The following is a 22,157-nucleotide window of genomic DNA, read 5'->3' on the forward strand; positions in this document are numbered from 1 at the left end:
GAACTTCAAACCACAAGGTCACCGAGACGAGACCTCCGGAGAATGTCACGCACAGAGTGAAGGCTGCACCCAAATAAACAACCACAACTAGATAATATATAAACCACTGTCAGAATGTCATTTATTTTATAGAAATAAGAGCGAGCACACTTGTGAAGCTGAATGTGTGTATGTAAAGTCTGTATGTGGTGGTCAGTGTGGTCAAATATCCACCCGGAATAGCTTTTCTGGCCGTATTAACGGGCTCAGATAAAGAAAGGAGGTATATTTAAAGAGTTGTTCACGTACAGACTAGAAATCAATGCAAACAGCCCATAAAGCACACAGGACACAGGACAAACAGAAGCTGTTCCTGAGATTGTTACCAGCTGAACACACAGACAGCAGCAGATGATTTGCAGTGTGTGTTTGGTTTCCTCTGTGGATGCAGGCAAGATGATGAAGAAGAAACAAAGCAATGAGCCAAGGGAGCTAGAGCATTATTAGTGATTTTATGATTTTAGGTTGTAATAGGCAGAACAGCAATTGTTCCTCAGTATACATATACAGTATATACATACACCGATCAGGCATAATATTATGACCATTGAAAGGTGAAGTGAATAACACACAATAACATTATCTCTTCAGTATCTATTAAAGTCAGTATCTAGAAAGTGCTCCAAGAGGAACAGTGGAGAACCGGCCACAGGGTCATGGGCGACCAAGGCTCATTGATGCACGTGAGGAGCGAAGGCTGGCCCGTGTGGTCCGATCAAACAGACGAGCTACTGGAGCTCAAACTGCTCCAGAAGTTAATGCATCAGTTTGTTGCGTATGGGGCGGCATAGCCTGCAGACCAGTCAGGGTGCCCATGCTGACCCCTAACCCCGCCGAAAGCACCAACAGTGGCACGTGAGCATCAGAACTGGACCACGGAGCAATGGAAGAAGGTGGCCTGGTCTGAGGAATCACGTTTTCTTTTACATCACGTGGATGGCTTTGTGTGTGTGTGTGGCTTACCTGAGGAACACATGGCCCCAGGATGCACTATGGGAAGAAGGCGAGCCGGCGGAGGCATTGTGATGCTTTGGGCAACGTTCTGCTGGGAAACCTTGGGTCCTCCATCCATGTGGATGTTACTTTGACACGCTCCACCTACCGAAGCATTGCTGAGACCATGTTCAGCCTTTCATGGAAACGGTATTCTGATGGCTGTGGCTCTTCCAGCAGATAAAGCTCCTGACACAAAGCACAGATGCTTCAGGAATGGTTTGAGGAGCACAACGACGAGTTTGAGGCGTTGACATGGCCTCCAAATTCCCCAGATCTCAATCCAATCGAGCATCTGTGGGATGAGCTGAACAAACAAGTCTGATCCATGGAGGCCCCACCTCACAACTTACAGGACTGAAAGGATCTTGAATGTTGAATTGTAAATCCATCTGATCTACTTGAGAGAACATCACAAGCTGACTTCATAAATTGATGTTGATTTTCCTAAAATGTTTTGTTTGAACTCACCATTATGGCAATCAGTGTTACCTTTGGTTGGGCACTTGGACCTACATTTGTATTATTGTAATTATCTTTCTATTGATGCAGCAAGAAATCACAGGAAAGGAAAGGAAAGGAAAGGAAAGGAAAGGAAAGGAAAGGAAAGGAAAGGAAAGGAAAGGAAAGGAAAGGAAAGGAAAGGAAAGGAAAGGAAAGGAAAGGAAGGGAAGGGAAGGGAAGGAAAGGAAAGGAAAGGACATGAAAGGAAAGGAAAGGAAAGGAAAGGAAAGGAAAGGAAAGGAAAGGAAAGGAAAGGAAAGGAACGGAAAGGAAAGGAAGTTAGGAATAGGCTGCTTCACAAACATGTTACTAAATCACTAACTAGTCTATTTTCCATGTTGAATAATGATCTCTTACAATGTCATTGATAACACTTATGTCATAAACACCTTGTTAAACATTTAATGGGTTTATAATCTCTTTATATTTGTGACTATCTTGCAATTGATCATGTTTGAATCACACACATTCAGCACTTCAACATGCAAAACACAACAGTGTTAACAATAAAAGGTGTTTATTTATTATTTTTATTTACTAGAAAAAGTAGGTATAATTAACTGTAAGTGAATTATAATAACTAAACATCTTTCAGTACAACAAAAGGATCTCAAGGTGCCGTTGGAAAGAGTTTCTTGATATGTTGCGGCCCGGAGGACTGTGGATCGGCCCTACACCAGGGCTGGTTATTAACTGCACAGAGTTTAAGAAGAACAGAGAGAAACGAGGAGAGACCGAGAGATATAATTGAATAGGTGAGCTGAGTAATCCTCCTGCTTGAAAATGTCAAGTGTTCTTTTGTGCTTCTGCGTGTGGGATTAACATTGCTTTCGGTCAACCCTTACTGAACCATAATTACAAAAACCTTTACACACACACGGAAGAGTCATAAATTACACAGTAAATCAAACCTTGAACACACAGAGCTTCAGAAAGGTCAGCTCACTCGAGTAGCGATGTGCCCGAAGCCTAAATCCGAATTTGGAAAGGCGGAAAATGAGTAATGCTTTCTACGAAGTCCCTAAAGGACATGGTGAAGTTTTCTGTGGTAATTGGTTACAGTACAGTACATCAGATTTCACTTATCACACACTTTAAAAAATATTTAGGAAAAAAGTTACCTGGTTGCCTGGAGTTCATTGAAATTAAAATTTTGAGTTAATACATTGAACATTTTTTTGAGATTCGACAACCTTTATTAAAATATTATTAAAATATTTTGTAGGCATATTGGGTAATTGTTTGTGTTTTATTTGTGATGACGCAGTGAAACATGCCAAATTGTGCTATTTTCATGATTTATCACATTTTTTGTGTGGTTCAGATACAATAATATTTAGAGTTTCTATTTATTAAACAAATTTCCTTCATTGTACCAACTCAAATTTAGAATTTCAATAAACTCTAAGTTTATGGCAACCAGGTTACTTACTTTTTTAAGTTAAACCAACAAAAAACAACATTTTTTTTTTTTTACAGTGCATAACGAGAGTAAGGAGAGATGACTGACGGGATGATGGCGGAGGATTTGGTGCAGCAGATCTAAGTGTCACTGACAAATATCTTGTAAAACGTGCAGTCAGTACAGCCGTTCCCATACATGCATAATGCACAGATTCATTAAAGCTTAAGTTTAGCCTTCTGTTTATCAATTTGTTTTCTTAAAAAAAAAAAAATGAAGCTTGTCTAAACTTAAGCATGGTGTACTAATGCACTGTTCTATGCCGTTTTGGTATAGAAATAGTGAGTGTGTTCCAAGGTTATAATCGTTAACGAAAACTAAAAAAAAAACTAAAACTAGGTAGGGAAAAAAACATTGTCATTAACTAAAATAAAAACCAGGCATTACAAAAAAACAATATCTAAGGGTGCGTTCACACTTGTCATGTTTGGATCGATTAAAACGAACCCTGGTGCGATTGCTCGGTTAGTGCGGTTCATTTGAATATATGTGAACGCTGCCATCCGAACCCTGGTGCGCACCAAACAAGCGGACCGAGACCGCTAAAAAGATGAGTCTCGGTCCGCTTCCAAACGAACTCTGGTGCGGTTCGATTGATATATGAACGCAACACGGACCAAAGACATGTAACCGGACGTATAATGTCACAAGATGCGACGCATAATGCAGCTGATTTGACGACGCGGAAAGATCGGGGTATCTAAAATGAGTAACGTTAACGTTAGAGGGCAAACGTGGAGCAACGAGGAAGTGCCTAATCAATATTTGGACCGAGCATGTTTTGAAAATGCTAGAAAAAATGCAAAAAAAGCACACCTGGTTCTTCTCATCAAAGGACCTTTAGGGTGCTTTCACACTTGTAGTTCAGTTAGTTTGGTCCGGACCAAAAAACAAAAACAAAACATAAAGTCCTGGTCCGCTTAGCGTTCACACGGGCATTTTTAACAGCGAACCTAAAGTTACCGAACCAAAGGCATAGGGAGACGGTAACAACCTGATTGGTCAGTTTATATGACGTAGGAGCTCGCTTACCGAACATTCAAAACAATGCTGTGTGCAGATTAAACGCCATCATTTTATGCGTGTACATTTGGTATTATTTTTCCAGCTGAGAACTCATGAAAAATGTTGAAAACAGCAGCAGGATTTCCTCCGTTGTGCAGAAAAGAGACAGCAAATATGTCATCTGTAACACGGGTCCTTTGATGAGAAGAACCAGGAACGCTTTTTGTGCGTTTTTCTAGCATTTTCGAAACATGCTCTTTGGACCAAATATTGATGAGGCACTTTATGTCCTTGTTGCTCCACCCTCTAACATTAACATTACTCATTTTGGATACACCGATCGATCTTTCCGCGTCGTCAAAGCCGACTTGTAGCGTCGCATCTTGTGACATTACGTCCGGTTTTTGGTCCGTCTACATGTCTTTGGTCCGTGTTGCGTTCATATATCAGTTGAACCGCACCAGAGTTCGTTTAGAAGCGGACCAAGACTCATCTTTTTAGCTCTCTCGGTCCGCTTGTTGGTGCGCACCAGGGTTCGGATGGCAGCGTTCACATATGTTCAATTTTTTAATCCAACCAAACATGACAAGTGTGAACGCACCCTTAGTGTTGCCCATTAGTTGGTACAGACGACGGAACCGCCGTCTCTTTTGCAGCAGATCTTTGTTTCTGCAATGGAGGAAATCCTGCTGCTTTTTTGAATGTTTTGAACATTTTATGAGCTCTTCATGAGTTCTCAACGGGTAAAAAAGTATACGCATAACATGATCCGGTTTAACCCAGCACACAACATTGTTATTGTAATGAATGCACAAGCACCGATTTGCCTATGATCTCGGGCATTGGTCTGCAATTCCGCAAAACCTGTTGGCGAGTCAAAATTAGGGCTAAAATCGGGCAGTGTGAACCCGGCATAATAAAATATACGGCATAAAAGCCGACCAATCAGGTTTTGACCGTCTCCTGCCTTTGGTTCAGTAGCCTACTGTTAAAAATGCCAGTGTGAACGCTAAGCGAACCAGGACTGTTTGTTTTTGTTTTATCGGTCCGGACCAAACGAATCGAACTACAAGTGTGAAACGAACGCACCCAAACAAAAATTGTAAAGTGTGTTTGGAACTAAAATAAAATAAAATTATAGAATAAATGTCCTCAGTTTTAGTCTTTTTGTCAATGTCTTTCATTGAGCAAATAACGTTCAGCTGCATTTCCTTTCCCTCTGTCTCTCACTCATGCGTCTCTCTCACATATAAACGCGCGCGCGTACACGTACACACACACACACACACACACACACACACACACACAACACAGCCCCTCCCCGCGTCTCCATGAGAACGAGTGTTAGACGTTGAAAGCAGGTTCGTGAAAGGTTGGTATCTCGTGAACACCTTTACACAATCACACATTAAGTGTAAAAATGTGGTATACAAATATTTTTAATTCTGAATATAATTTTGTCAGTATGTTAATGTCGACACGAGATGTGACCCGACTGCTACTGTAGAAAGTTTGAGGTAAAGTGCACTTTGTCGTTGTCAAAACACTGTGATTTAAATATTAAATAATGTTATGCCATTTCTTTACTCTTGAATGTTTGCTGCTTCAATCCAGATGAGTAGGCTGTTGAATAGGGTACATTTAGGACAGGTTGTGTAATTTGTACAGCTGTGTAACTGACGTGTCCAATCTCTTACAATAGGCTATATAACTTTTTACTGGTGAAATGTATATAATACAGAAAAAAGTGCAACTTTGTGCATTTTTAATCATTGTCATTAAAATATTAGCCATAGTTTATATCAGAAAATACTACATTTGAGAGATAAATAAATGCACTTACTGCTTGGCAAATGTTATGATGATTCAAGAAATGTTATCAAGATCAATAAGAAAGTACTGCTTGACTGAAGTAAAGCCATCTCTCTATTTCTCACCCATGTATACTCACGCACACACACACACACACACACACACACACACACACACACACACACACACACACACACACACACACACACACACACACACACACATACACACACATTTTGAAAAGCTGTATTTAAGCTTTTTATTCTTTATTTGTCATGCTCTTTTCACAGAATGAGCTCCCTGACAATCTGACAGAAATGTCTTGCTGTGGCTCAAAAATGGATTGAATACATGCGGTTTATTATGACTCTTTAGGTTTTTTACTAGCACACGTCACTTACACATTTGGCACTTACTGCCAGTGTGGAGACTTTTTACATATTTGTACATTTCATGTACTGGTTTTAGCCTATTTTTGAATGAATATTTTCTAAAAATTATATGATTGTTTTTGTTGAGTTATTATTAGGCTACACAATACTTTCTGACCTTTTTTAATCTTGCCCCTGGAAAATAACCCAAACTAGAAAGAAAGACTAAAACTAACACTGAAACTGAACTAAAACTAAGCATTTTCGAAAAATAAAAACTGAACTAGCAAACCCTCTTTAAAAACTATACTGAATTTAAAAACAAAAAGCCAAAACGAAATAAAAACTAATGAAAAATGCAAAAGTATAATAGCCTTGTTCGTAATGAAAATGCCAAATAGTTCCAAAAAAATCCACAAAATGCACTTTAAATACCCAGATGAGGCACTTAATTAACCGAAAATATGAAGTGTGGAATGTTGGACACTTCAGGCACTGTCAGTCACAGTCAGCTTACCAAAATAACCTTATAAAGTTCACACCCTACACGTTTGAGTACATAATGCATAAGTAGGTGTATAGTTCATCATTTGGGACACAACTTTGGCTTTGAAAGCACGCTTAGATTTAAAATCTGAACATCACTGTACCATTTGCGTTCGGATTTTCGGAGCATTTTCCTTAGAAAAGATGGCATCGTGTTGTGTTATGATTCTCTTCATCGGCCATCAGAAAATACTGCAGTGTTGGGAAGTCTGTGAAACTGCAAGTTTTAGCTACAATACAAGCTATACTAAAAAAATTATCTTAATTATCTTAGTTGTCGCTATGCAACTATATTTATCTATAGCACTTTTTTTTAATTTGGTGATAGAACAGAAAAAAATACAAATATATCTACTTTAAAACACTTTATAACTGAGCTCAAAACATAGTGACAAGTAGCAGCATTTTACTATTTTGCTGTTTAAAAAAAAACACGACAAATGCCATACAAGCGCTTCTATGCTGAAATACATGTGTGTGTGAGAGAGAGAGTTATCAAAATAACCTTATAAAGTACACACACTATACAGTTGAGTGTATAATGCATAAGTACGTGTATAGTGCATCATTTGGGACACAGCTTTGGCTTTGATAGCATGCTTGGTAGAGCTGTAGCGATACACCAAACCCACGATTCGGTTCGTATCACGATTTTTGACCCACGGTACGATACAAACCTCGATATGGGGGGGGAAACAAAACAGTTCAAAAGATATTTTGAGGGGAAAAAAATAATCTATCAGTGTGTCTCCGGCATCTGCATGTTGGTTGTGTTGCCGGCCAGTTGGGGAAGCTTCTTGAAACACTTACGGCAAATTGTGTGGGTCTTGTCAACTACACGATTGCCACCCTTGTTCTCCACCGGGTAGCCGAAATGTTGCCATACTGCTGACTTAAAAATTGGACCTGGACAGGAAGGATAATTCTGGGAGTTGGAAGGGGTGTGTCGCGATTCTGCCTTCTCACATCGCGATACAGGTTCGTGGACCTGCATATTGCGATTTCGATTTCATATCGCATATTGTTACAGCCCTAATGCTTGGGTTTAACTTTAATTTTGAAAAGGTTATTTATGTGCAATCCCATGGGAAACTACTCTGAATCTCATTTAATAAGTAGCTTTTTGAAAATAGCTGAGCTACTGGATTGTTAACGAAAAATGCGGTTAAGTGAGTAGCCCTGCTGTTAGTTATTCTGTCAGTTCTCAACATTTAATTCACTCAGAACCAAAAATGACCTGAAACTTTAACTTCTTTTGCATGCTTGCATGCACTGTTTTTCTTTGCTAATGCAAAAAAAACAAAAGAGCACTCTGAACACAAGAAGCAATAAACGACCTAATGATGAAATGTTAATGAGAGATGTGTGTGTATGGAGGCAGCCTTCACTCTCGCTGTGTGAGGAGGCCTCAGAAACACATGCGTAATCCATCATCTGAATGCCCCAGCAGAATGCTTATCTTATGAATACTCAAATTGCAAGTGTTGACTCCGGCCTCCTACGATACTGCATAGATCAGAGTTTAAAAGCAGTTTCAAAATGAATGTCCAAATCGTCTACTTCCTGTTCAGTTGAAAAAGTAAAAACCCATCTAAAGTCACGATCGCTCAAGCATGAAGGCAAGGTGAAGGTTGTTAAATTTGACATTTCCTTAGAAAGTCTGTAGGCATCAAACCTGCGTCTGCTAAGCGTCTGACTGATGTTCAGCTTGATAGAGGTAAACTCTGTGTGCTCAAGGAAAATTGTGGAAATATATTTAAGTTCTGTCGAGATGTGCTGCACCAGGTTTGGCGTGTCAGAAATTGATGTCAAACATGGTGCCGGATGAACAGTCAGGCAATCCAGCAATGGTTATTCCTGCTCTGTCTGCCTGTTTGTCACCTTAAATGCATTTTTACACATTTTAAACAAGCCAACGTTTAGTCTAAACAAGCTAGTTTTGTACAGTTATATGAATTTCTTTTCAAATTTTCAATTGTAATCCCAAATCCTGTTTCCTACCTCAAATTCACACATTGAATCGGCATTTAAAGGCAGTCTTAATTCCGTTATGAATGGAACCCTGCTAGAAACCTCATAGCAACCAACTAAACACCACTCAAAACACCTTAGTGACTGCATAGCAACACCCTGGCAATCAGTTTGCTTTATAAACTGTTCTCAAAAACCCTCTAGAAGCATAATTATATGATTCTGTCTGTTTGCTGATGTTGTAATTATGTACAATAAGCATGCTTTTGAAAACACTCTTTGAACATTATTCTTCAAACCTAATCTTTTGGCTTAAAAATGGCTTGGATGATACACAACAAAGTCCCCTGTGTTTAACAGCGCTCCGTAGCCACAAGTGATGACACCTGATGTTAATGAGTCAAATGACTGAAGGAAAGAGGAACAAATATTTGAAGTCTGATTGTGTACTAAATAAAAAAGATTTATATTACTGAAAGTTATGAGGAAACAATGACTGAAACAACAGAAAAAATCGAAATAGTGGTAAAAAGTATTGTTGGTGAATTAAGTCTACTAAGTAAGGGATAATGTCCACCCAGCCGGTTGTTATTGCAGAATAAACCCCTCCAGAGTGATCAGGACCCCGACGCGAAGCGGAGCATCACTCTGAAGGGGTTTATTCTGCGATAACATCCGGCTGGGTGTACATTATCCCGCTTATTACACGGCTACTAGTCTCAAATGAATTAGACACAAAATATTGTCTTGAGATTAAATATTTTATTAGCTCTTCCGCAAATCTTCCACGAAGAAAAACAGTTCCAACCTGCTTTAAGCCTTTATCTATTGCTGCTAAATGTTGAAAATGAATGCTGAAAGGGTTAGTTCACCCAAAAATGAAACCAAGCCTATGATTTACTCACCCTCAAGTCATCATAGGTGTAGATGACATTCTTCTTTCAGACAAATACAATCAGAGTTATATTTAAAAAGTCCAGGCTAACGTTAATCCCAGCAGTAGTTGTAACGTTAGCTGTTTTTGAAGTCCATAAAAACTGCAGCTGTCCGTCAAATAACGTGCTCCACACGGCTCTGATGGGTTAATAGAGCCTTCTGATTCGAATCGATGCGTTTGTGTAAGAAAAATATTAGGGATGCACGATATTGGATTTTTGCCGATATCCGATATGCCGATATTTTTCAGCTCATTTTGGCCGATGCCGATACCGATGCCGATATATGTTTATTTTTTCCCTTTGTTTGGAAACAACACCATTTTGAGCAAAAACTATTTTTTTTCATTCTGGTTTCAGATTTCTGAGGTATCCTTAATAAAAGGATTCTTGTTGAAGATAAATACATTTTAATAAAGTTCTTTTTATGATAAGAGTATATTAAAAGCTCTGAAAATAACAATAATAAAGTCAGTAATTTTTCACCCCAGATGCAGCTGTAACCTAAATATTGTGTTTTTGGATTTAACGTTTGTGCACATGAAGTGGGGGTAGCATGACATCCATTGATGCTGTCTTTTAATTCTACAATTATTGTAGAGCTCCTTGGATTATTTTTCATCATCCATTTCATAAAATTTTATTACAGATTAATACACTGTATATAAAAGTATTTAATTTACAAGTGTCATGCTTGTGATTTATGACATCATTACTGATTTGTTTATTCTGAACAAGAAGTAACTTCAATTTATTTGTGTATTCTACTTTTCATTGTATTAGTGTAACAACAGCGCCCCCACTACATGTATAAATATATAGCGGTCTAGCTGGAGGGCACTAGGACCTGGAGGAGCTTCTGCTGCTGAGGAGGCTGCCGCACGAGCTAGAGAGTGGAGAGACGCGATTGGGCTAGTTTTGGGTTCGTTTTGTTGTGAAAACGTGGCAAATCTGCTGCTGACGGTCACGTCCTTCTGTACGTGCATTCAGAAATTCAAGGCAGCATTTAAAAACAGTCAATATAAATCACTGTACATGCAATGTATTTTCTTGTTTTCACTTGAAGAATGACCGCAGTGCTGACATGGTCTTATCGCTGTAGCACTCCTTGCACACGTGAGTTATTGCAGGCGCATATCAACACGTTATCATATCGGCAAGGCATATCGGCATAATGTTTTCATATCGACCGATGCCGATTTTTATATTTTAAGCGTTTATCGGCCGATTCCGATGTCGTGCCGATAATATCGTGCATCCCTAAAAAATATCTATATTTAAAACTTTATAAAGGAAACTTGCCTTGAAGTCTTCCATTGTAACCCCACGGCTGTTTAAGCCACAAGATGGCGCCAGCGTTAAGCACAGAAGTAGTGCCGGTCAAGATAACTCGTAGTACCCGGATGAGCGGGTGTTATCTGGAAATAACATGCCGCTGGAATGCGCGATTGACCAATCAGAATCAAGTATTTCACAGAGCCGTGTAATAATATCAAATAACCACTTTTGGTCAGTGATGCGATTAGTGACTACTTTATGAAGCTGAATATCACTTGATCATCTTTGGTTATTGCTTACTTTGTAACATGTGTTTTGGCAAACACAAAAACCACAAACTTACATAAAAAGCCAAGAGTCAAACTGGCCAACTAAAGTAAACGCTGATCCCCATAATAGTGACCAAACATTTCCAATCAAACTTAAACATCTAAACCTCTAATAATTCTCAGTAAGAGCTTCTGTAGATGTCTGACAGAAATAAAGTCAGTCTGGTTAGTAATGTGTAAAGCTGGTTATGTGGAGTTGTTTAATCCTCTGATGAGATCTTCAGAGATTTAATGTCTTCTTTAATCTTCAGTTGATTTCATCTAAAGCTGTGGCTGAAGTCAGTTATAGTTTTTGTTTTTCTCTGTCCTTCAGTGATTCTGTTGGCAGTAGGTGTTCATCAATAATGCTCTTCAAAAATCAAAAATCTCTTACTCATTCAAAGTCTCTTACTCATTCGCTTATTCACTTAAATTCTGGACTACAGTGTATATCTTCTTTTAGTGAACACAACTGAAATAAGTTCAGAGCACTCAACTATTGTTTTTTTAAACTTAATTTAATTGAGGTAATTGGTTTCCTCAAATGAAACGAGTGCGCTTTACTTGTTGGGTTTTACAGTGGAATTATTTGTGACTCACCTGGTCAAGAATTTGGCTGTGTGAGTAGTTCAAAAACATTCCAGAGCTGGATAACATCTTTATGAAAGCCTCTTTAACGCTGTACTGTTGTCACAAGGAGGCATTTTGTAAACGTAGAGGCAGTAAAACCAAAAATATAACCGTTCAGTTCTATGGTTTGCTGTCAAGCATTGTACCAAAACACTCAAGGAAGGAAAATGTCACTTATATATTAAGTCAGAAGTGTATTTGCTGTAGTGATTATTTACACTTTAGTGGTTCTAGTCTCTCTGTTTGACTAACCCACGCCACAGCGTAACTATGTGGCTCTTATCAAGAGTTTTAAACACCCCTTAAGTACACTGTCAGGGTTACAAAACTAATGCAAAACAGAGGTAAAACAACAATGAAAGAATGAAGCTTTTGTCACAGAGGCTGACCTGCCTGTCCTAAATATTGGTCTTGGTGTGACCAGCGTACATTACTGATATGATTACAGGTCACTGCTACCTATATAAGAACTACCAGCAAACCTGTGAGGAATCTCCAGCAAGACTCTTCTCAACAAATCCTCTGGTAAGGCTAGAGCTACAGTACTTTTCATATTTCAACATTTGATATTTAAAACATGATTAATTTGGTTTGACAGGCACTGGCATCCTCACATAGCGCTTAATGAAAATTTAGTTTGTTTTGATTCGGAGAGGCTTATGTAACATACTTTATTTAGATCCTTTGTAAATGGTCTCTTCATCTTAAGAAAAATATTCTGAGTGCTAAATTGTCAGTTGGAGCTCATTTGTAAAGTGTTTTCTCTCCTCAAAGTGGCTTAAATTAAGGCTGAAACCTAGGAAAGCATCTCCTATTGTGTCTCTCTGACAGCAGCTGATAGCGAAGCAGTTGTCATGCTTCTTTCTCTCTCTATAAATGTGTCTCACGTCTGCTGGGTGCATAAACATCTGCCCTCCTGCTACTTAAGCTCAGCGTGGCTTTGCTTTTATCTCTTTTCAGACACACTCAGGACAATAGCCTTTTCTGGACTTGATTTGGCTGAAACAAATTATATTTTGGAATGAACAGAAAATCTTGATGCATTTGCTTGTTATTGTTCATTTGATTCATGGCTGGCTTTGCAACAAATGCATTCTAAGTCAGTTTCCAATAGGCCTGTTTTACCTGTATTGATTACCCATTATAATTAACCATATTTTTCTGAATCTTATTTTAGAGGAAAACTTATTATTAGGGATTATTAGGGACTTGATTAATTCCTTATTCAATTATATATCATTAATTATATACTAATTATTAGGAACTTGATTGTTGAATCCCCTTCCCAACAAAAACGATAACTGTAATGATAACTATAAAGATTATTAGGTATCGTTCTGTGTATTATAAGTGTGTGCTTCAGTTTTTGTCATCTGTTCCTAAAGCAGGATGGATTCTGATTGGCTGTCAATGTTTTTATCGTTCATCGTCAGCTGGAAAAAGTCTGAAATTTATTCCAATGATATCGTTAGCTGTGGCTGTGGACTCCACTATTCTCTTAAGAATGATTATTACAACTTTATAGTTATCATTACAGTTATTGTCCTGGTTATGAATGAATGGGCTTTTAAATTATAAAGTGAAGCCAATTTGTAAAAATAATTTAAATAATACTTAAATAGCTATTTGATTATTAGCTTTATCCAAAAGCCTGTACGGACATCAGCGGAAAAGGATTTTTTTTCTTATTGTTAAAGATTATTTTAATTAAAGATAACAAAAACCTTTTTAGTTCTTGATAGACATGGATTTCCTGTTTATTGATTGTGTCGTGTTTGATCCACAGTCTTCTCTCAGTGAAGATGTTGTCAGTGTTGGCTCTGGTGCTGCTGGTGTTCAGTGCGACTGAGGGAAGGATTGTGAGTAAATGTGAGCTGAAGGAGCAGCTGGAGGCGGCTCATATTCAGGCGATTAGAGACATGGGAGACAAAACACCCATGGACAAATTCATCGCTAGATGTGAGTACTTTCTGCTCTAAAAATGACTAAATAGCCAATATTCATTTAAACAATGTACAATCTCATTCATACAAAATCGACAACTTGTAAATTAGTTACCTTTTCCCTCTGAGATTAGGTTAAAACTCAATAAAGAAAATGTCTGTACCTAATATTCCAAGTCTTCTGAAGACATACGATAGATTTGTCTGAGGAAAAGGCCCAAATTTGTCATTTTTCGCTGACAATCCCTTGAATATCTGACAATGATTTTCTTCTCTTTCCTTCAGTTGTTTGTAATGTGGAAAACATTTCCGGCTTCAACACCAACCTCGTCACCAGTGTCCAGATCAAGCAAGATGAGATCAGACCTCCGGTCCAAATTTCTCCCAAACCAAAAGACAAAAAACCACCAGCAAAGGAAGAAGATGATGAAAAAATGGAAGATGAACAAATGATCCCTCTTCAACCACAAAGCCATCCCAAGGGAAGTCATGGAAGTTCTGTCGCTGAGGGCAAGACCTTTGAGACACAAGGAGCAAAGGGACTTTTTTGGACGTGGCACCACGGTCTGTTCCCGGAAAAGGTCCCCGCTGACTTGGCTGGAAGTGGTTCAGAGGCGATGTCCGAGGAGGAAAGCTCTGGAGACAGCTCGGAGGAGAAAGAACATGAAGATGTCATCGCACAGAAGCTGTTGGGAATCTTCCAGCTGAGTGATCGCGTGGCTTGTGGTTCCAGATCAAGTGGATCACTAAACCTTTGTGGTCTGGAGTGCAGCGGTGAGTGGAGAACAAATTTTTAATTTATTTTGTATTTTATTTATTCATTTATTCCAGGCAATGGCACAAAAAGTACAAGGTAGACAAATTATAATTTAAGTCATATAGTAAAAGGAAAACAAAAAACAAAACAAAAATAGAATATAAAGTATTCAAATAAGACTTGACAAAAAATGTGTACCTTAAAATGCAATGTAAGTCGCTTTGGATTAAAGCGTCTGCCAAATGCATAAATGTAAATATACATATAGCAATAACAGTAACGTCAGCAGCAGCAATTAGAGCAGAAGCAGCAATAGCAGCAGCAGCAATAACAGCAGCAGCAATAACATCAGCTGCAGGAATAACAGCAGAAGCAATAATATCAGCAGCAGGAATAACAGCAGAAGCAATAATATCAGCAGCAGCAGTAACAGCAGCAGCAATAATATCAGCAGCAGCAATAACAGCAGCAGGAGCAGCAAGCAGCAAGAAGCAGCAATAACAGCAAGCAGCAAGAAGCAGCAATAACAGCAGCAGAAGCAGCAGGTGCAGTAATAACAGCAGCAGAAGCAGCAATAACAGCAGAAGAAATAACAGCAGCAGGTGCAGCATTAACAGCAGCAGAAGCAACAATAATAGTAAGAGCAGCAATAACAGCAGCAAGAAGCAGCAATAACAGCAGCAGGTGCAGCAATAACAGCAGCAGAAGCAGCAATAACAGCAGGAGAAGCAGCAATAACGACAGCAGTGGCAAAAACAGCAGCGCCAATAACAACAGCAACAACAGCAGCAGAAGCAGCAATAACAGCAGCAGAAGCAGCAATAACAGCAGCAGAAGCAGCAATAACAGCAGCAGTAGCAGCTACAACAGCAGCAGCAACAATAACAGCAGCAGCAATAACAGCAGCAGCAATAACAGCTGCAGTAGCAGCAGCAATAACAGCAGCAGCTATAACAGCAGCAGCAGAAGCAGCAATAACAGCAACAGCAATAACAGCAGCATTAGCAGCAATAACAGCAGCAGCTACAACAGCAGCAGCAGAAGCAGCAATAACAGCAGCAGCAGAAGCAGCAATAACAGCAACAGAAGCAGCAATAACAGCAGCAGAAGCAGCAATAACAGCAGCAGCAATAACAGCAGCAGTAGCAGCAATAACAACAGCAGCAGCAGCAATAACAGCAGCAGTAGCAGCAGCAATAACAGCAGCAGTAGCAGCAGCAATAACAGCAGCAGTAGCAGCAGCAATAACAGCAGCAGTAGCAGCAGCAATAACAGCAACAGAAGCAGTAATAACAGCAGCAGAAGCAGCAATAACAGCAGCAGCAATAACAGCAGCAGTAGCAGCAATAACAGCAGCAGTAGCAGCAATAACAACAGCAGCAGCAATAACAGCAGCAGTAGCAGCAATAACAACAGCAGCAGCAGCAGCAATAACAGCAGCAGTAGCCGCAATAACAGCAGCAGTAGCAGCAGCAATAACAGCAGCAGTAGCAGCAATAACAGCAGCAGTAGCAGCAATAACAGCAGCAACAGCAATAATAGCAGCAGTAGCAGCAATAATAGCAGCAGCAATAACAGCAGCACTAGCAGCAATAACAGCAGCAGTAGCAGCAGCAATAACAGCAGCAGCAATAACAGCAGCAGTAGCAGCAGCAACTACAGCAGCAGAAGCAGCAATAACAGCAGCAGTAGCAGCAGCAACTACAACAGCAGCAGCAGAAGCAGCAATAACAGCAGCAGCAATAACAGCAGCAGTAGCAGCAATAACAGCAGCAATAACAGCAGCAGCAATAACAGCAGCAGTAGCAGCAATAACAGCAGCAGTAGCAGCAATAACAGCAGCAGTAGCAGCAATAACAGCAGCAGTAGCAGCAATAACTGCAGCAGCAATAACAGCAGCAGTAGCAGCAATAACAGCAGCAGTAGCAGCAGCAACTACAACAGCAGAAGCAGCAATAACAGCAGCAGAAGCAGCAATAACTGCAGCAGTGGCAATAGCAGCAGTACCAATAACAGTAACATCAATAACAGTAACAGCAGCAGCAGTGGCAGATCTATTCCGCCAAGACCACATATATCAACACTGTCAGACCCATTACCATGCCAAACACTCTGAGAGGTGTCATGAGATGTATATTCAAGCTTGTGTTCATCTCTTCATGTCTTTCTTTTATCTTGACAGCTCTCATTAATGATGACATCACTGATGACATCACTTGCTTGAAGACTTTGGCGGGAAACCACATCAAGTTGTAAGTTTCAAGCACACAAAAGCAAGTGCGCAAATACACATCTGATCAGTTACAGATTCATCCCAAATATCTTGTTTCCAGCGGCTTCAATCCCGAGAAGAGAGTCCTGGCTAAGATGTGAGTATGAACACTGTGATTGTTCCTGTGATTGACCTCCAGCTCGGAGCTCCAGTACATGTGTGATTATGTGCTTCAGGTCGGCGGTGGTGCTGGTGAAGGAGTGTCGCTCCGTCGTTCCTTCTAAGTACTTTGCTGAGTGTTCTTAAAAATCCCAACGGATGAAAGCTTCTCCGTCCGATGGCTGGAACGACCGTCTTCACCTCTGAAGCCTTTTTCAATCGCATGCAGGAGACTCGACTCAAAATGAACTCGAAATTGGACCTTTTAGTTTGTTTGTCAGTTTTGAGATCATTTATATGGTAATGCATTCCTATTAAACGCTGAATTTGAAATTATTGATCTTTTTGGAGAAGAAAAAAGTGTATCCATATTTTTGACCAATAAAATGCCTTATAAAAAGAAAATATCCCATTCTCTAAAATATACTAAAAGGCTTGTTTATGACAAGAAAGAGCTTTTAGCGAGATTCATACCTGACAAACTCAAAGCTACTGGAAAAACAAGCCAATTCTTGCTCTCTTAACGTTTTAATCTTCTCGAGGTTAGATTAGTTTATTTTGAGTGGTTATAAATATACACTTTCTTAAGGCTCGGTTCCCTTCCACTGCAATCCTGCACTTCTTGATTTCCCCGAGCTTGTATTTGTGTCTTCATCACACCTGTTTTGTTGGTTGAAGAGCTTTCTTTGAACTCATCCTACAGTAGCTTTCAAACGTTTTGGGTCAATAAGATTTTGTTGTTTTTATTCAGCAAGGATGTTTATTGTGCATTAAATCCTCATATCAGAGTGATTTCTGAAGGATCATGTGACCTGAAGACTGGAGTAATGATGCTGAAAATACAGCTTTGATCACAGGAATAAATTACATTTTAACATATATTCACAGTGAAAACGGTTACTTTAAAGTTACACTGTGTGATATTTTCCCCCATCTAGTGGTGAAAAGGTATATGACCATCCAGTGAATAATAGTTTCTGCTCCTCTCAATTTCGATTTCGTTTCAACTCCTACGGTGGCCGATTTAGTCCAAGATTATGGCTTCCAGTTAGACCTCTTCGGTGAGTGTTGCTTCAAGTGATGAGGTTACTTTTGAAAACTATTATAATTTGCAGTTATTTAATTTGCCAAATGATCTATGATCAAATTAATCTTTGTAAAATGAATAATAGTTTTACGTTTTCGTTATTTTTTTTTTACCCTTTCATTGCTAACATCAGCTATCAGGTTCCCAGACGAATGCAAGCTAATCTTAGTAAAGTATCTTTTATCAGCGCTATCGTTATTCTGTATATTGTACGACATCACTAGCGTAAGGCAAAGTTTACATTGTAGGCTATATCATTTTCTCTAATGACCTACCAGTGCCCCATTCATTAGCTATAGTCATAATAAGGTGTGAAATATATTTACATCGTACAATAATACGTCTTAAATGAATAAGATTACAGGACAGATGTAAAAGTAAAGGTGAAAGTCTCGCTAAGAAACAGCTAACTTACACTAGCATTATCAGATTAGACTACATTAATTGTGTATACAGTAAAAATAAATGAAAAATAACTCAAATTTAAAGTGCCTATATATATAGCCTACAAATTATAATGCAATTCAAATATTAATCTCATGTTATCCGTCATAGAACACGGATTTATGTTATAAGGTAAACAATACTTTTTCATCATTGACGCGAGGAAAACTATCCTAGACGTCGTTCTAGTGTTATGCACAGCACACCATGATACAATTAGCCAAGCAACAATAAAACTTCCAATATACACAAATAGGCTGAATTAATATTACCTGTCGAAAAGAAAGCAGGCAACGCCAGCGTTCTTTTTAAAATCGTTGCTCCTCATGAGCTCTTTCCATCTTGGAAAGGCCACTCCAATATTTACTTTTGTCTTGTTGATTTGCCCGTTGCGTTGCCGTCTTAATTCTCTTTTCCATTTCCTTGGCGACTCTGGCAAATATCCTGGAGAATAAGAGTGATCCTCCATCATCATATAGCAGCCTCAAGCAATCCCCCTCTTCACATTCGACACAGTGCCATCGAGTGTAAAAACGCGAAAGGCGAATCTTGAATTTACGGGTATGTCCCTCTTTGGCTAATGTACTTTCAAGATGGAGGAGCAACATGGCGACCGCCATCCGAACCCCTCACCCGTATGTATTTTCAATGGCATATTATAAACTTACGAGAATACTTTATTACTTCAAAGAAGTAAATATACATTAATGAGGACATATATTTTTGAAAGAACTAAGTGTTTTTAGCTAAGAATAAACTAAAAAAGTTACATAGTGTAGCTTTAAATGGGAATAATATTTCACAATATTTCTGTTTTAGTGTATTTTTATCACTCTTGGTGAACATAAGGAACTTCTATCAAACTAATCTTACCGACCCCTTACTTTTGATCGATCGCATACATCTTTAGCTTACCTCTGACGTATCTGTCAAACACAATGTCTGCTTAGATAATAATATATGTGGACTCCAGATGAAGGATGTGTTCTGATAGTTTTGTAGGGATGGTTTTTAAAATGTGAGGACTGTTAACCATCAGCATAGCTTTTATTTAACAATATATGCAACTGTCTTTAATGTACTGTCACTAAAAATAATGTCAAACCAAACCTCAAGGCTCAAATTTTCTTTGTTTAAATCTCATTTATGATCCTTTTTTTTTTTGTACCGGAACCATGAGTGTAAAGAACGGGAAGCAAACGGCAATGAGTTCAATAACAGATCAATAACTCTGAAACATCTGCGGAGACAGAATCAGCTGGTTTGACATCCTCTACTGAGGTAGATTTTTCACACAAAGCCTTCAAACCCTTTGGTTCCCCTCGAGCACCTGGCGCTGTAATGACCCCGCAATTTTCTCTGTGGTATTCAAGTGGCCCGTGGACAATCAAGGACTGACCGTTCGTTCTCGGGTCACTCGACAAAGGTATTGGGCCGTAATGAGGAGGAGGAGGGTAAGAGATGGAAAACCTTTACACCATAAGGAATAAATTGAAAAGCAGTGAAATGGAAAATACAAAATGGAAGGTTAATATTTCAGGATTGTTTCTTGGAGCCCATTTTGCACCTGTGAATCGATGAACATGTTGAGCAATATTCAATAAATCATTGGCATATTTCATATATTTTCAGATTAAGTTTTTTTTATTTTTTATTGAGGGAGCGAACGAGCAAGTGTGTGTGTGTGTGTGTGTGTGTGTGTGTGTGTGTGTGTGTGTGTGTGTGTGTGTGTGTGTGTGAGTGTGTGTGTGTGTGTGTGTGTGAGTGTGTGTGTGTGTGTGTGTGTGTGTGTGAGTGAGTGAGTGAGTGAGTGAGTGAGTGAGCGAGCGAGCGAGCGAGCGAGCGCAAGTGTGTGAGTGAGTGAGTGAGTGAGTGAGTGTGTGTGTGTGTGAGTGAGTGAGTGAGTGAGTGAGTGTGTGAGTGAGTGTGTGAGTGAGTGTGTGAGTGAGTGAGTGAGTGAGTGAGTGAGTGAGTGAGTGAGTGAGTGTGTTAGTGAGTGTATGTGTGTGTGAGTGAGTGAGTGTGTGAGTGAGAGAGAGAGAGAGAGAGAGAGTGTGTGTGTGTGTGTGTGTGTGTGTGTGTGTGTGTGTGTGTGTGTGTGTGTGTGTGTGTGTGTGTGTGTGTGAGTGTGTGTGACTGAGTGAGTCAATAAGTGTGTGTGTGTTAGTGTTAGTGTATGTTTGTGTGTGTGTGTGTGTGTGTGTGTGTGTGTGTGTGTGTATGCCCCCACATTTGTGCTCAGTTGGTTGTATTTCTTTATTATATTCATCTATTTTCATAGAAAATAACAAAAATTTGAACAGAGAAATGCTGCTCCTGAAGGAAATTGCTTTAGAGACAAAAATTAGAAACTTTATTTGGTTGGAAGAAAGCCAGGTATATTAACAGAGAAAAAAGCTTAAAAGCTATGACATTTGAGAAACCGTGGGTGTGAGCTGCCGTCATCACACCCCTGCTGGCTAAACAAACCTCAACACCATAAAGATGGAAGATTATTTCACACACACACACAAAAGGAGAAAAGTAGTGGCTAAGAAAACAACACTTTGTGAGAAGAATACACAAATGTGTGCTTTTATTCTTCAAAATAGTCAAAATAATACTTACATAATTTGCATAGACTGTTCAAATTTGTTTTTTAAGTCTTCTTGTGAAAAGATTACGGATAAAATTGCAAGAAATAATTTTCTCACACTACTTGTGGAAGGACTGTAATTGGAAAAAAAAAATCTGTCAAAAGAATCACAATTGGATGCTTGTCCTATAACAGGATTTAATATTTATATTTAGCCATTTAGCAACACTTTCATTGAAAATAACTTTTACTTGAGTCTACAAAACCGTAGTACAGTAAAGTATGAGAGAGACGTATATTTTTCATAATTAGACTACAGGAAGTATCTTTTTCATAATTCATAAGAGCATAATTCTTATAGAATGCATTAGAAACTGCATGAAGAAATTAAAGTAGAAATGTGGTCAAAATTAAATGTTATTAATGCAACAGTGATGGCATTCAAAATGGTAAATACTGTGATGAAAAACAAATATTTAAGGTTACACAATTAAGTAAATTATTTATTTTATGTTTGACATTATTATACGTTTTTTGAACGCTGACACTCAGAAATATTTAGGCCAAACTGTACGATTTGTTTATTTGAATTGCATTTAACATTTCCATCAATTTTTATTACATAACATAAAAAACAATAACTTTCATGTGATGCAATTCTATCAATAAATTAAACTTTCTAATAATACTAATCAACTAAATGTGTTTTATAAGTTTATACAATTATTATCAATAAATGTGAAGTGAATAATGTTTGTCTTAGTCACGTATTATGGTGGCCCAGTAGTGCAGCCATACTAAATTAAACCACAACACAACGGAAATGCTCCCGACCACGAGGGGCTCTCGGAGTGCAATAAAGTTAGTTTTCCTTGCCATTGCTCTACAGATTGGCCAGTCTTACAAAGATATAAACACTACGATCAGTTTTAAGTGTGTAACCATTGTATATTGACATGAAATATCAACTCAAAATCACCTACATGTATTATAGCTGCATATTTATATTCAAAAACGTTTTTACTCGCGATCACGGGCTTGATGCCTAAGGGAACGTCTGCCAATTCCACACCAAGTGGTTGAAACGTATCATTTTATTAATTAAAATTACTTTTTCTGTTTTGTT

General features: G+C 38.7%; 1 protein-coding gene across 2 annotated transcripts; it reads left to right on the forward strand.

The window, feature by feature from the left end:
• Window positions 1-5,312: 5,312 nt before the first annotated feature.
• On the forward strand, window positions 5,313-17,541 carry wu:fj19g03 (uncharacterized). Of its 2 annotated transcripts, XM_067442587.1 has the most exons (8): window positions 5,361-5,375; window positions 5,468-5,520; window positions 12,303-12,379; window positions 13,641-13,813; window positions 14,083-14,571; window positions 16,737-16,806; window positions 16,888-16,923; window positions 17,003-17,541. In XM_067442587.1, the coding sequence occupies exons 4-8, from the start codon at window positions 13,657-13,659 to the stop codon at window positions 17,070-17,072; spliced, it is 822 nt and encodes a 273-aa protein (XP_067298688.1). In that variant the 5' UTR covers window positions 5,361-5,375; window positions 5,468-5,520; window positions 12,303-12,379; window positions 13,641-13,656; the 3' UTR covers window positions 17,073-17,541. The 2 variants fall into 2 exon arrangements, with proteins under 2 accessions (XP_067298687.1, XP_067298688.1); XM_067442586.1 differs by lacking the exon at window positions 5,468-5,520 and having other exon boundaries at window positions 5,313-5,375.
• The last annotated feature ends 4,616 nt before the right edge of the window (window positions 17,542-22,157 follow it).

The sequence above is a fragment of the Pseudorasbora parva genome, chromosome 4 (assembly GCF_024679245.1).
Source record: "Pseudorasbora parva isolate DD20220531a chromosome 4, ASM2467924v1, whole genome shotgun sequence".
NCBI lineage: Eukaryota > Metazoa > Chordata > Actinopteri > Cypriniformes > Gobionidae > Pseudorasbora > Pseudorasbora parva.